A 14,197-nucleotide genomic window follows, 5' to 3' on the forward strand; every position below is an offset into this window, starting at 1 on the left:
TTTTAGAATATATATATTTTTTATAAATTTGTTATCATGATTTGTATGTCTTTAAAATTAAAGTCAATGCATTTTGATTTATAGTTATAATTGAAAAATAAAGACAAAATTAATGTATGAAAAATTTTGATGTTTGAGATTATTATATAGAAATTGAAATCTTTTTATGTATTGAATTATAATCGTGCTAATATTTAAAAAATTTCAGAATAAAATATTATATTTTCGATCTTAACTTAGAAATTTCAATATCAATAAAATATAAGAAATAAATATAATTTCGCTATAATTTTTTCAATTGGTAATACATATTTTCATTCAGCTTCCCATAAAAGTTATTTATGACGTTCTTTGCGAATTACCAAGAATCAACAAACTTAGAGGAAATCTCTAAGTCTCTTTTTATTATTCTTTTCTATATAATATGAGAATCCTCAAATATCTTTAATCAATTCTCTCGAATTTTTATAACTTTAATTAATAACGAACAATGCGATTAATCAACATTAAAATATATTTTCTTTTACCGTGTTACATATATTAATATCCTCTGATATATTTGATTGACTATCTAATTTTTGAAATTTTTGGGAATCTCTTTTAAACAATTTTTTTACTAAAATTATGATATATATATTATTAACATGTAAAATGCAACAAAAATTGAAAATGAAATTGAAAATGAATTTTTTATCGGATTATATTTTAAAATATTTTTCAAAAATTAAATAAATATGCAATAGAAGGATTAAGAAGCAAATATATGGAAAACAATTCTGTTTTTATGTTCGATTCGATGTAACCTCGTTTTTCCGCTCGTCTTTGCGCACAGTCGGGCAACGACACCATCGAAGAAAGAGGGGTCGTAAGCACGACCTCGGTGTCCTGACACGAGTCGTGGCCTCTAGTCGGCGAACCGTGCACTGATTTTGCAGTCGCAGCTGCAGGAATAAATGGGGACACAAGTTCTTCGCTCATTCGAGGCTCACAAGTACTCGCTTCGAGTCAAAACATTCGCGATGCGCATAGCTCGCTCGTTTTCCGCGCTTTTCTTCTGTTCTTTTCTTTCCGACCATTGTGTGAAAGCAAAGAGCCAGTCATTTTGTTCCGTTCTACAAAGAGGAAGAAGTTTTTGAGAATCCGAAAGATATTTTTGATGGTGTGAAAGAAATAGAAATAGATATAAGTAGATATGCATTACGCTTTGAAATGTGGACACGTATGATAATAGAATTGTAAATCTGGGATAATAGCATACAAATTATAGAATTTAAAGGCAAATTAATATCTTTATACTTACAATCTTTTTATAGTTATTTTTTAATAATTTTTTAATAATTTAATAAATTTTTACAAATTTTATTTTTAATTTTATTATGTTATAATATTCTCTCATATCGTATCGTAATATTCATAAAACTGAAAATTATTTTATTTTATTTTATAATTATAATTAAACAAAAAATTTTTAAATGAGTTAAAAAGTTATATTATTAGTATATGAGGATGAGTGTTGTTTGAAGAAATATTAGGTTTAAAAAATAATGGTAATATTTCAAAAAATCTCATTTTCGGCAGTAGATATGTTCCTCCAACGAAACAATCTTGCAATAAAAGTTAGATAACCTGCTAAGAGCTGTTCAAACATCGTTTTAATAATAGCAGCTTGCTAAAAATTGACATTCTTAAAAAACAAACAATCATGGATAAAAAAGTATAGAGATTATCGAAAATCCATGTATTCACATATGCTAATGTATAGATATATATATGTGCACATTTATATATATATGTATTTTTCAAAGAAAACAGATAAGATATGCCTATAGGACTTCCGTATGACAGCCACCTGGAATTCGTTGTATTCCACTATTTTTAACGGAGACCATTTATTTTCTCAAGAACTTATGACCACTAATTTAAGTTTATCTTCCATGCAAACATACCTGAAGATAATTCCTTTTGAACATATCCGATAAAGTATCTCCTTAGTATTATCTTTATCCTCTGGTTACATTCAGAAAAGAAAGGAAAATAACTTTCATTAGTTATTTGAAAAATACGACAGATGGCGTATTTTTGAGCATATTTTATATATATAGAAAAATTTATAAATGGAGATTATTGATAATATTGGAAATAACATCGATTTTTTTTCTTTCAATACTATTTATTCTTTTTACAAAAATTCTTTCTCAAAAATATAGCAATCAATAAATAATTTGAAATATTCAAGAATATTAAAGAAAAAAAACTTTTTAAATATTTCACCAGAGTGCGTTAGAATATCGTGACTTTCATCTCGGCCAATTTTTGCCAACATCAATATTTACCAAGCAATTCACGAAATTCCAGTTACGTAAATTTCACCCTGCATACAGTTATGTTTGCATAATTTTTTTCTCGTTTCTTCACAGTCTATGTACATTTCCTCGAATGCATCTTTGAAGCGGTTTGTAATACTGCAACTGAAATCTTGACGCGTTCTCCCTCTCCCGGCGAAAAAATAAAGTAAATTGCGAGAATTCCATGTAACACTCCAATCTAGATAGAATTATTGAATCGTTGTAGACTCGATCTTTCGTTATAGACATAGCGAATATATGTACATATGTAACAGAAGGTAGAAGGTAGGTTGCTGAGAGTTCTCTGCGGTTTTATGGAAATGGATCAAGCGTTTCGATGAATTTTCACGAGCCATGAGGGTTAGTGAATTAACGTTCTCTGCGCTCGCAGTTGCGCAGAGGACGTGTCTGACATGAAACTGGGTTGCACTACTTCGTTCAGTACTGGCTGCAAGCACGAGACCAGCTACTGTCTAATGCGTATAATAATGTGTATAATGCATGGATGCATAGATTCATGAAAAACTGTCTAAATGAAATCTTTCCTGTTTAAAAATTATGGAATTCCAGTATTTTGATAAACTAATAGCATGCTGTTCTTCTCTAATTCTTGCAATAAATGTGTAATTGATTTAAAAAAGTTAGGTATAAACTTTTTTTATCATTTTCTTTATTTCGTTTTGTTTTATTATTCTTTATTTTAATTTATATGCTATAGAAGATGTTTTTTTTTTATTTCTATTATAATTTATATATTAAATTAAATTAAAGAAGAAAAATTGTATTGTATTATTTTTGAAATAGTAATAAATATGAACATAAATAATAAATTCGTAATGTTAAATAAAACAGATTTTGCAAGCAGTGGACCATCTGATACGAATGATATAAACACAAAGCGTTAATCTCTTTGAAATCGAACTATTGATGTATATATCTTTTAGAACTATGATACGATCTCACAAGGGAATCAGTAAATGAAAGGGACTGAATGGAACTTGGACATTGAATGTCCTATTAAATGACATCTGGAATTAATCGGGTTACCAGGGTTGTTGAGCCTATCTATCGCCTTTAATTCAAATTGAATTATCGCAATCTATTTGTCACGATGATAAAACAATAATTAAAACTAATGAATTATATTAGTTTCTTGCTATGATAGAAAGAAAAAAACAAAAAAAATGTATTAAAATATTTATTGTATTAAAATAATTGAAATAGGATAAATTTCTTTGTTCAATTTTGTTTTTAATATTCAAAAAAATAAGTAAGTATTATGAATTAAATTATAATAATCAAATTTCAATTTGCAATCTTATATATATTATTTTTTCAAAGAAATCTGTTAATAATTTTTATTATTACAATTTTCATTTGATCATTCATTGATTACTATATTAAATACTATATCTATTGTCTAATATACACGTATATTATATTTATATAGATTATTTATATATATAGATATTTTTATAGATATAGATAGTCTTATTGACAAGTGAATTAAACTTCCTCCGGAAATAAAATTGTATAAATCTTACACTCTCAATATCGTCGATAACATCTCAAGATTACCTCACTACCAAAATAATATAGTAGAATTATTAGTATTATATAGTAGAAATAATTTAAATTCCATAAAAATAATAAATCTTTTTTATGAATAATTTTATGATGTTTTTTCTATTGAAAAGAAATTTTCTAAAAAAAGAAATCAAATTTTTCGATTTTTTAGGAATACGTGAATCGATACCATGGCCAAAAAATGGGCTCGTTGGAGCCACATGTATTTGCATTGGCGGAGGCGGCGTATAGGTCACTTCAAGATACAGAGAGCAATCAATCCTGTGTGATATCGGGAGAAAGTGGCGCAGGCAAAACGGAAACCACAAAATTCATCTTACAGTATCTTTGCTCGGTGACCAGTAATGTCGATACGTGGGTGGAACAACAAATTTTGGAAGCGAATACCATCCTCGAAGCTTTCGGTAATTATATAATCTTGTTAACAATCAATTTTTATCCGTTAATTATATTTTCGTTCAATTTACTTCCTGCTCCTAATTTTCCAGAAAATTGTAGCTTATCACGCTAACACGAAAACTTTGTTCTTCATAAAATCGATTGGAAACTTATTATGTAACTTTTTAAACCTGATTGGATTATTTTTGGCATTAAACATAATTTATTATCATTCTATTTTACATTATTACATTTGCAAATGGAATTATTAAAATTTGTTAATTCAAATTCTTCATTCTTCATAAAATCATTGTTAATTAAAAATGGTCATAAATGAAGAAACTAGAAATTGTTCAAGTTTCATTAAAAATAGATTTATTATGAAACTGTTTTATAAACACCTTTTATAAAAGTCCAAGAGGAATCTTTTTTTCGAGATTTTTTTCTCATTCTGAAGACAATGCTCAAAAAAGAAATATAAACGGAATGTAAAAGATTTTTATGAAATGGATCGATGAACGTTATTCTTAATACCATTTAAAAAATAAAGGGGATTCATTATTCGAAGTCAAGAGGCCGAGAATGAGTCAGGTGTTAAATGTAAAAGCGCGAGGGGTAAAAACTGGGTCACGAGAGGCAAAAGATTTAAGGGGAGTGTCATGAAAATTGTATCGTTTCCTTTTGTATCTCGACAAAGTGCATCCACTTCAAAGTTTTTTAACTTCGTTATAAAAATATTTTTCAACATCGTTTAATTCTGTCAATATTAAAATATTATATTTCTTTTTCCATTATTTTTTTTCGATTACAAATTTTTTTAATCAGAAGATTTTTATGAAAATTAACATTTCTTCTTTCATAATAATCATTATTTAAATATTTTTATATTTATTAAAAAAATATTATATTATATAATATTATATAATATTATATTTATAAAACAGGAAACGCAAAGACAGTGAGGAATGATAATAGCTCTCGGTTTGGCAAGTTTATGCAAGTATGCTTCGACAGCAAATGGATGATCAAGGGATGCATCATTCAAGATTATTTACTCGAACAGAGTCGCATAACATTTCAAAGCGCCGGCGAGAGAAATTACCACGTGTTCTATCAGCTGGTCGAGGCTGGGACTAGGGATAAGGAATTCGCCGAACAATATAAACTGATGCCAGCCAGTCATTACAAATATTTGAATCAGTCTGGCTGCGTGAAAATCGATGGAATCTCTGACTGCAAGAAACTGGATGCTCTTAGGCTTGCATTTAACGTACTACAGGTAATTAATACATAATCAGTGATATCGTAAAATGTTATATTCATTAATATTAATATGTGTAAACAATTCTATAATTCTATATAACTGAAATATTTAATATTTTCTTTTTACTTATACAGTTTATTTTAAATATTTAAAAAATTAAAATTATTTAATTATAATAAATATTTAGAAAATTAAAATATAAGAAAATTATCAAAGAATATTTTAAAACATGAAAATATAATGCCTTTCTTTAATATTTTTTTCTTGTTCTTGATTTCTTTTTTTTTCTTATTCAATATATCGTTAAAATACATTGTTAAAATAAATAGATAATAAATTATATTTCCGTATTTATAGGTCGCGCCAGAAATGTGCGAGGGTATTTTCAGAGTCCTGTCTGCCATTCTTTGGCTCGGAAATTTAAACTTTGAAGACGTGGATGGTGAGAGATGCGAGCTAACTAAAGAAGACCTTGACATCGTTGGTACAGTTGCACCTTTGCTCGGACTTCAGGTTGAAGATCTCACCAAGGTGGTTTTGATACGACAGATAAACGTCCGAGGAAATATCACTGAGATACCATTGAAGGTTCAAGAAGCCCGTGAAAATAGACACGCTATGGCGAAAGCATTATACTCGAGAACATTTGCCTGGTTAATCAATCATATAAATAATTGTACAAACCCTGGTCAGGATAGCTCAAGGTTTCTTGGTGTTTTGGATATATTTGGCTTTGAAAACTTTGCCATAAACAGTTTCGAGCAACTCTGTATTAATTATACGAATGAGAAGCTGCACAAGTTTTTCAATCACTACGTGTTCGCGCTGGAACAGGAACTAGTAAGTCGTTTCTAGACGTTCTTGTTTTCCTATATATTTAATCGGTTATATGATACGATTAACGATCGTATCACATGGTAGGGTGAGATGATGGACTTATTATGTAATCGATAGGATGAAATTCAATTGACCTCAATTGGCAGGAGATAGTGAGGGTAATTGAATTGAATACTTCGATAATTTTTATATAATAATACGTTTAATAATATATTCGAGATTTACTTAAATTATCTATATTCAATTATCATAATTTCAAGTTTATCAACATAATTTCGTTTATTCGAATCGATGTAATAAATTGTTATTTTATCTTATTAAAATCAACGATTAATAATAAAAATAAACTCGTTCTTAAGTTGATTAGGTGATACTTGTCCTTCTATATTGGTTATCATAACACGTGAAACGTTTTGAATTTCAGTACCGACAGGAAGAGATCCAATACTCCCATATCACCTTCACGGACAACACCATGTGCCTGGAATTAATCGAGAAACCTCCACGATGTGTTCTTAAATTACTAACCGAACAGTGCCATATGCCGAAAGGTTCAGACCTAGCTTATTTGACCAATTTGCATGCAGAATTCGAGAACCATCCGTGTTATGTGAAAGGAGATGATCGACGAAAATGGGAAAAAGAATTTGGAGTAAAACATTACGCAGGTTGCGTAACGTATACAGTCGAAGGATTTGTGGATAAAAATCGAGATGTACAACAAGATGTGTTCTTCGATTTCATGTCTAGAAGTACAAATGAATTTGTGCAAGAAATTACAGTTTATCAAGATCTCTTGGGATGTACAGTAGCCCGTGCAAGCGGTGGAAATGCGACTACTATGTCTCGTGGAACTTCGAAAGGCAAACCAACGCTTTGCGATTCCTTCAGACATCAGTTGCAAGCTTTGGTCGATGTTCTTCAAGCTACTATACCCTGGTATGCCAGATGTATCAAACCTAATATGCAAAAAATTGCAAATCATTATGATGAAAAGTTGGTTCTGGACCAGTTGAAATATTTAGGCATGTTGGATATTATTAGAATCAGGAAAGAAGGTTTTCCTATACATATGCCTTTCCATGACTTTATAGCAAGATATCGTTGTCTGGAAAAAGGACGTATGTCGCGTACTTATAATGAAAAAGAATCTGTTAGATCCTTGATTAGTAGTCAAGGTATACCAGAGACCGAATGGCAAATAGGCAAGACCAAAGTATTTTTAAGAAGTTATGTACACGAACCTTTGGAAGATTGTAGAAATCAAATGGTTACTAGTAATGCAATAATGATTCAAAAAATATGGAGAGGTTATAGAGTTCGACGCGGTAAATTATTTTTAATTGATAATACATTCTTTATCTTATTTTTACTGATAAAATCTTATATTTTTACAGAATATAAACGCATAAGAGATGCTGCATTGAAAGTGCAACATGCATACCGAGGCTGGAAATTAAGAATAATGTTTATTAGAAAACGAAGAGCAGCTATTGTGATACAAAGTCATTTGCGTGGTGTATTTGCAAGAGAAGTTGCAGCTGCTTTGAGAGAAATGAGACGAGTAGATGAAGAAATGAGGAAAAGAGAGAGATTGGAAGAGGAGAGAAGATTAATGGAAGATAAGAAAGCTTTGGAAGAAAGTCAAAGGTATAAAAATAATTATTTTTGGAATTATATGATACGACACATTTATTTCACAGTGTAGAAAATGCCGTGATAGTATAGAATAGTCGTTCGTTCGTGTGTTAATAGTATATTCCGTTTGTGTCCTTTATAGCGCGCAGTACAATGGTATTGTTGGAATGGAACCCGGGTAAGTTCATCGGTAATTCGAAAATGGCGAATTAAAATTTCTGCAGCATGATGAATTCATTAAAAATAATTGCTTTTAACATAGATGCAGCGTTTAGTGCGTTATTATCGAATACACACACCAGCACCTGACTAATTTGTGCGCTTAGAAACTAAAATATTTTATTATTAAATAAAATTTCAATATATTCATAAAACATTCTATTTTACAGAAAAGCACAAGAAGAAATTGCTGCATTGTCGCAAATGGCGGAGCAAATGAATTCTAAAATGGCTGCATCAGATTTACAATCTGTAGACTTAGACAATCTATTTTCATTCTTGTCTGATGTACAATCATCAAAAGGTAATCAGATCATCGAAGAAATTGGCGAACAAATGGACGAATTGGTGGAAGATCTTGATGTAGAATTAGAAACTGTAATCCAACAAGAATTGGAAATGAATTCGAAAGCAGAATCTAAAGCAAATACTCCAAATGGACAAGAAGTTACCTCGCCATTGCAACAACAATCTCAAAGAATACCTTGTACAAATACTGGCAAACTTGGTCAGCCGAGTCTTCCAGAACCTACTGAACCTCCTCCACCTCCACCACCTCCTACTACTTTAACAATAAATGGTGATTCTTCTACTGATAATGGAGAGCCAATTTATGAGTCTGTGTTACCACGCGAAGAAAATAGTCCTAGTAGTCCAATTTTAATTAATGGAAATTCTGGACCATTGGTTAATGGTGAATCGTGCGGTTCACCTCCACCAGTACCAAATAACAAAATCATGAAAGACTCAATTGCCGGTAGTCCTCCATCTAGACCAGGATCTAGAAATTCAAACAGTCATCATTTACATCATAATCATCACGAACCAATACCTCAACAACAACAAAATGGTCATGATCAACAACAACAACAATCACAACAATCTCAACAACCACCTGTAGAAAGAGAACAGAGACGTAAATGTAGAGTAGAACGCAAACTTCAAGAATTGGAAGACAAAAAAGAATCTGATAACGAAGTTACTTATCATGATATTGTAGAGTTTGCACAAAATTATTTCAATAGTCATGAGCGATCTCCGGAAGGTACGATAATGGCTACACTTACTAGAAAGTCACGTGGCAAGAGTGTAGAATATATTCCCAAATATGAAATGGTTACTTATTATAAAGGTTCTACTATACCAAATTCTCATATTCATATGTATGATCCTGATAATGTTAATGTGGCTTGTTCAGTCTTTAGAGTAAGTAATTATTTATACATATTTTTATATTGTTTCATTAATGAATTTTGAGATTAATATTCTTTTTTAAATCTTAGGATCTTTGTAAGTATATAAGAGGAGAAATGAAACTAGATCAAGAAATTGCAACCATTCAAAGTATAATTGGTTACGGTATTGAACGTGAAGAATTAAGAGATGAAATTTTCGTTCAATGTATGAGACAAGCAACTAACAATCCCAATCCAGAATGGGCTGAACGAGTATGGTTATTGCTCTGTTTAGCTATTGTTGCTTTTCAACCTAGTAAACTATTGTATAAATACTTTGTATCTTTCTTACGAAAGAATTTGGCTCTTGAAGGCAAACTTCGACAGTATGTTCAATGGTGTGTGGATAATTGTAAAAATATGAAAGTTTCCTGTAGACAACATCCGCCATCGACTGTAGAGATTGCAGCTATGAGACGATTAGGCACTATAGTTTGCCGATTTTTCTTTTTGGATGGAAGAACCAAAGCAATTGATGTACATCCGACAGATACTGCTGCCGATGCTGTTGCCAAATTAGGTGAAAAGTTAGGTCTTAGATCTCTAGAAGGTTGGGCGATTTATCAAAGTAGACCAGATGGAGAGGAACATGTACGAGCACATGATTATTTGTACGACGTTATAGCCGCTTGGGAAATGTAAGTTTTATTATTATTATTAATAAGTTTTTAATAAGTTTTTATATTGATAATTAATTTTATTTTCTCAGGAAACAATGCAAACTAAACACAGCACAATCAACCTTTTCAACGCTTCGTCGTGGAAATAATGCTACTTTAGGAAGTGGTGATAATCGATTCGTTTTTAAACGAAGACTTTTCCGAAATACTCGAGAAATATCTCAAGATCCTGTCGAGGTTAATATGTTGTATGCTCAAGCTGTATATAACGTTGTGAAGGTAAATCAGAGAAAAAGAAATATTCTTGATTTGTTCGTTCAAACAAAATTAATTCTCTTTCTTTTTTATTTTTAATTTTCCAGTGTGACGACTTTCCAGTATCTGAAAAAGTTGCGCTCCAATTGGCAGGCTTACAAGCGCAAGTCGCTTTGGGCGATCCAAAAGATAACGATCGATTAGATTATTATAGTGAAGTTGATAGTTTTTTGCCTTATCGAATTAGTCGAGCCCGTGGCGATGATGTTTGGGTGCCAATAATAGCGCAGGCACACAGACAGTATGGTGCCGGTCGCAAAGAATTGGCGGCCAAGGTGTTATATTTATCTTGTGTAATGCAATATCCTCTCTACGGCACGACTATGTTCAACGTTACTTATCGAGGTTATTGGTCTTATGGCAATCAATTAATCTTAGGTATCAATTGTGACGGATTGATGTTGATTAAACCAGATGACAAATTCGTCTTATCGGAATATCGTTATCAGGATGTAGAAAGCATCATGTTAGATCCAAGCGATTCTTTCATAACATTGTCTCTTCTTCGACACAATCCTGATAGTTCGCATAAGTGTTTTGTTTTTGAAACACCGCAGAAAAATGAGATAGGTAGTTTGATCGTTAGTTATTGTCCTGCACTGGCAGGTTGGATCACGGAAAATGAGGTTCCTACTAAGAAACTCAAATGTATTACTAACGAGGATCGTATTAGACTTTATCATAATTTAGTTAATTGTCGACGAACTTTAGTAGACGCGGAGATATTAAGAAAACCTCAAGATTCTGGTGGAGGATTTTTGAGAAATACTTTGCGAAGATTGTCTAAACACCGAATAGAAAAACTTAGACAAGAGCATGGTAGTGCAACTGATCATGGTGAAACTTATAAAGGATTTCCTTATGCTTACTGGGCATTTAGTAGACAAGCTATACCTCAAAGTCTTTCGAAACTGCCAGATCCTGATGAGCAAATGGGTCTCAGTGTATTCCAATTAATTTTGACTTATGCTGGATTAGGGCAAAATGGAGATACTGTTCGTAGAGTAGAAGATGAACATGTGAATTTAATACAAACCGTAATGGAACGTTGCATAAGAAAAGAAAATCTATTAGGTGAATTGTATCTTCAGTTGATTAAACAAACTACGGATCATCCAGATCCTAATAGTCGTGTCAATCTCAGGCATTGGGCGTTACTTTCTTTGGCCTGTTCAGTTATCTTACCTCCACAAAAAGTTGTTCGAAAATATCTAATAGCACATTTGAAACGATGTGCTAGTGATTATGTTACCGAAGAGGGGAAGTACGCCCGATTTGCTGAAAAGTGCCTTTACAGAACGCAAGGCACAAGAAGAAGACAATGGCCGCCAAGTAGGGAAGAGATAATGTGCACGATTAATCGCAGACCTATTTACGCAAGATTCCATTTTATGGACGGGCAGTATCATGCTGTTGAATTTCATCCATCAGCTACTGCTAGAGATGTGATGGAGATTATCAAAACTAAAATTGGTTTAGAAGAGACTGCCATGGGTAATTGAAGCTAAATTAATATTATATTCCACATTAATTCTAAATTATAAATGTTTATGATTAAATTGGGATTTTTAGGATATGCCATTTATGAGGTCTTAGGTCCAACTGAACGAGCCCTGATACCGGAAGAAAAGATTGCTGATGTAATGTCAAAATGGGAACGTTACAGAACAGCGAATGCACAACAAAATCAAACTCAGAGAAAACATGCACATCATTTCTTCTTATTTAAAAAACATTTGTTCCTTGATCAGTATATGAATCTTGATGATCCGGTGGAAAAAGAATTACTTTATCATCAAGTATTGCATGATTTACGTGCTGATCGATTCCCTATCACTGAAAAAGAAGCTGTAAATTCTCTTTTTTTACATAGTTTATTGTTAGAATCGAATATGATACATGATTGAATTTATAATTTCTTTTCCAGATGATGTTAACAGCGTTACAAGCGCAATTAGAACTTGGTGATTGTGAAAATGCTGTGTCTGATTACGATTATCGTACTATATCAAGTCACTGCCTGCCTCCAAGACTGGTTCCAACTTTGTGTATAGAAGGTGTACTTCAACATCATCAATCATTACGAGGAATGACACCACCTGAAGCGAAGAAAGCTTTCTTAAATTTAATTCAGTCATGGCCACTTCACAGAGCTACGATATTCGATGTCATGCAATCATTTACTTCAAACTGGCCACGTGTTTTGTGGTTGGCCGTTGATCAACAAGGTCTTCATCTTCTGGAACATCGTTCCAGGAACACTCTTTGTACCTACGAATATAGCAGTATTTTAAGTTATAGTCCAGCTGTTAGTTGTTTGATGATTATCACTGGTACTGATAAGAAGCAAAGCAAAGTTATTCTTACGACATCTCAGGTGATTTTTTTTTTTTTTTAGAATTTAACTAGCTCATTATAATTTTATATTATTATAATATTTCAATTACATATTTGTTATTTGTATTTTTATTATCATTTACTTGTAGGCACATCAAATTGCGAATCTAATTCGTGAATATATGGATGTCCTTCAATCACCACCGGAAATACCAAAAAGAGAATCGGCGATAGTTCAACAAATTACTCAGCAACCGATTCAACCACCGACAAATCTTCCGGCTGCTACCGGTAGTCGTAAATCTCGACCTGCTTCGGTACTACACAGAGGTGCTCCAGTGATACAATCACAAGCTAGTTAAAAGATTAGATAATACTTAAAAGATTAGTAATATTTCTCCTCAACCTCGTACTTTATTCGTTACCTCATAAGGTAAATTTTTTTTTTATTTTATTTATAATATTATATCTAACATGCATTTAATTTAATGATAATTTTAATTAATTTTAATTTATATTACTTATTTTATTTATGTTAAATTTTTTTATATACTTTTGATATTTTTATATTTTAAATTAAATTTTTTATAAATATAATAATTAAGTATACAATAATTTCAGTATCAGGTTGCAGCGAGAAAGTATCTCTGTAATTAATATTTTATTGGCAAGGCCTATCAGGCAATCAGGTCTCATCGCAATGAGACGGGTACTAGCCTAGAAATACTTCTTTCTTCCAATATTTATTCAATTAGCTTAGAGCTCAAGAGACGTCGAAAGAAAAATAGCTACTGCCATTAAAATAATAGAGCATTTAGCAAATGGATTGACAAATAACTGCCATTTTACGATTTTAAAAACTATTATGAAAAGCTGTCGGAGACTTCTATTTCTATTTTATCCGTCATTGTCGTCTTTTTTACGAGCGATTATCAATGTTTTTTATAAAGTTTTTTGCAGGATATACAATCACGAAGGACAATTATTAAATCAATCTTTAAATATTAATCCAATATATAATATCATACTTTTGGCATATCATTTTTTGTATCGTTCGACGAAGGGTGATTATAAAATTTTTGATATCATTTTATTTAAATGATATCAAAAACGACCAATTCATTAATTTTCAATGTTGTCTTTTTTATTAATCACTCTATTCAACGATACAATTATAAAATATTAAAATATACAATACAGAATCTTTGATTCTGTCATATTGCAGTCGGCGTTTCAAAATTTCAAGTGTTAACCTTACGCAAAATTTATAATACAATTATATATATATTATATTTAGACACAATATTTCACGTAAAATTTTACTCAACGTATAATAAAAATTATAATATAAAAATATATAAATAACATTTTGGAAAAAGATAGCAAAAGCAAATTTCTTAAACTCGTATTTTATCAAATATA

The 14,197-nt window shown here is 31.2% G+C and overlaps 1 protein-coding gene across 7 annotated transcripts in view; it reads left to right on the plus strand.

Annotated features, from left to right (window-relative positions):
• Positions 1 to 13,641, plus strand: part of LOC102678436 (myosin-I heavy chain) — a 36,913-nt gene extending 23,272 nt beyond the window's left edge. For 3 of the 7 annotated variants that reach the window (XM_006611305.2, XM_031508448.1, XM_031508446.1), the window contains exons 4-16: positions 4,084 to 4,336; positions 5,255 to 5,589; positions 5,932 to 6,414; positions 6,836 to 7,739; positions 7,809 to 8,061; positions 8,192 to 8,227; positions 8,439 to 9,474; positions 9,552 to 10,141; positions 10,213 to 10,402; positions 10,486 to 11,932; positions 12,011 to 12,288; positions 12,366 to 12,815; positions 12,925 to 13,641. In XM_006611305.2, the coding sequence (XP_006611368.1) occupies positions 4,084 to 4,336; positions 5,255 to 5,589; positions 5,932 to 6,414; positions 6,836 to 7,739; positions 7,809 to 8,061; positions 8,192 to 8,227; positions 8,439 to 9,474; positions 9,552 to 10,141; positions 10,213 to 10,402; positions 10,486 to 11,932; positions 12,011 to 12,288; positions 12,366 to 12,815; positions 12,925 to 13,137 (6,468 nt within the window). In that variant the 3' untranslated portion in view covers positions 13,138 to 13,641. Of the gene's footprint in view, positions 1 to 2,558; positions 2,706 to 2,862; positions 2,991 to 3,182; positions 3,388 to 4,083; positions 4,337 to 5,254; positions 5,590 to 5,931; positions 6,415 to 6,835; positions 7,740 to 7,808; positions 8,062 to 8,191; positions 8,228 to 8,438; positions 9,475 to 9,551; positions 10,142 to 10,212; positions 10,403 to 10,485; positions 11,933 to 12,010; positions 12,289 to 12,365; positions 12,816 to 12,924 lie in introns of those variants that run through there. The other 4 variants (XM_031508450.1, XM_031508451.1, XM_031508449.1 and 1 more) reach the window with 4 other exon arrangements.
• Positions 13,642 to 14,197: the final 556 nt, after the last annotated feature.

The sequence above is a fragment of the Apis dorsata genome, unplaced genomic scaffold (genome assembly GCF_000469605.1).
Source record: "Apis dorsata unplaced genomic scaffold, Apis dorsata 1.3 scaffold_87, whole genome shotgun sequence".
Classification (NCBI taxonomy): domain Eukaryota; kingdom Metazoa; phylum Arthropoda; class Insecta; order Hymenoptera; family Apidae; genus Apis; species Apis dorsata.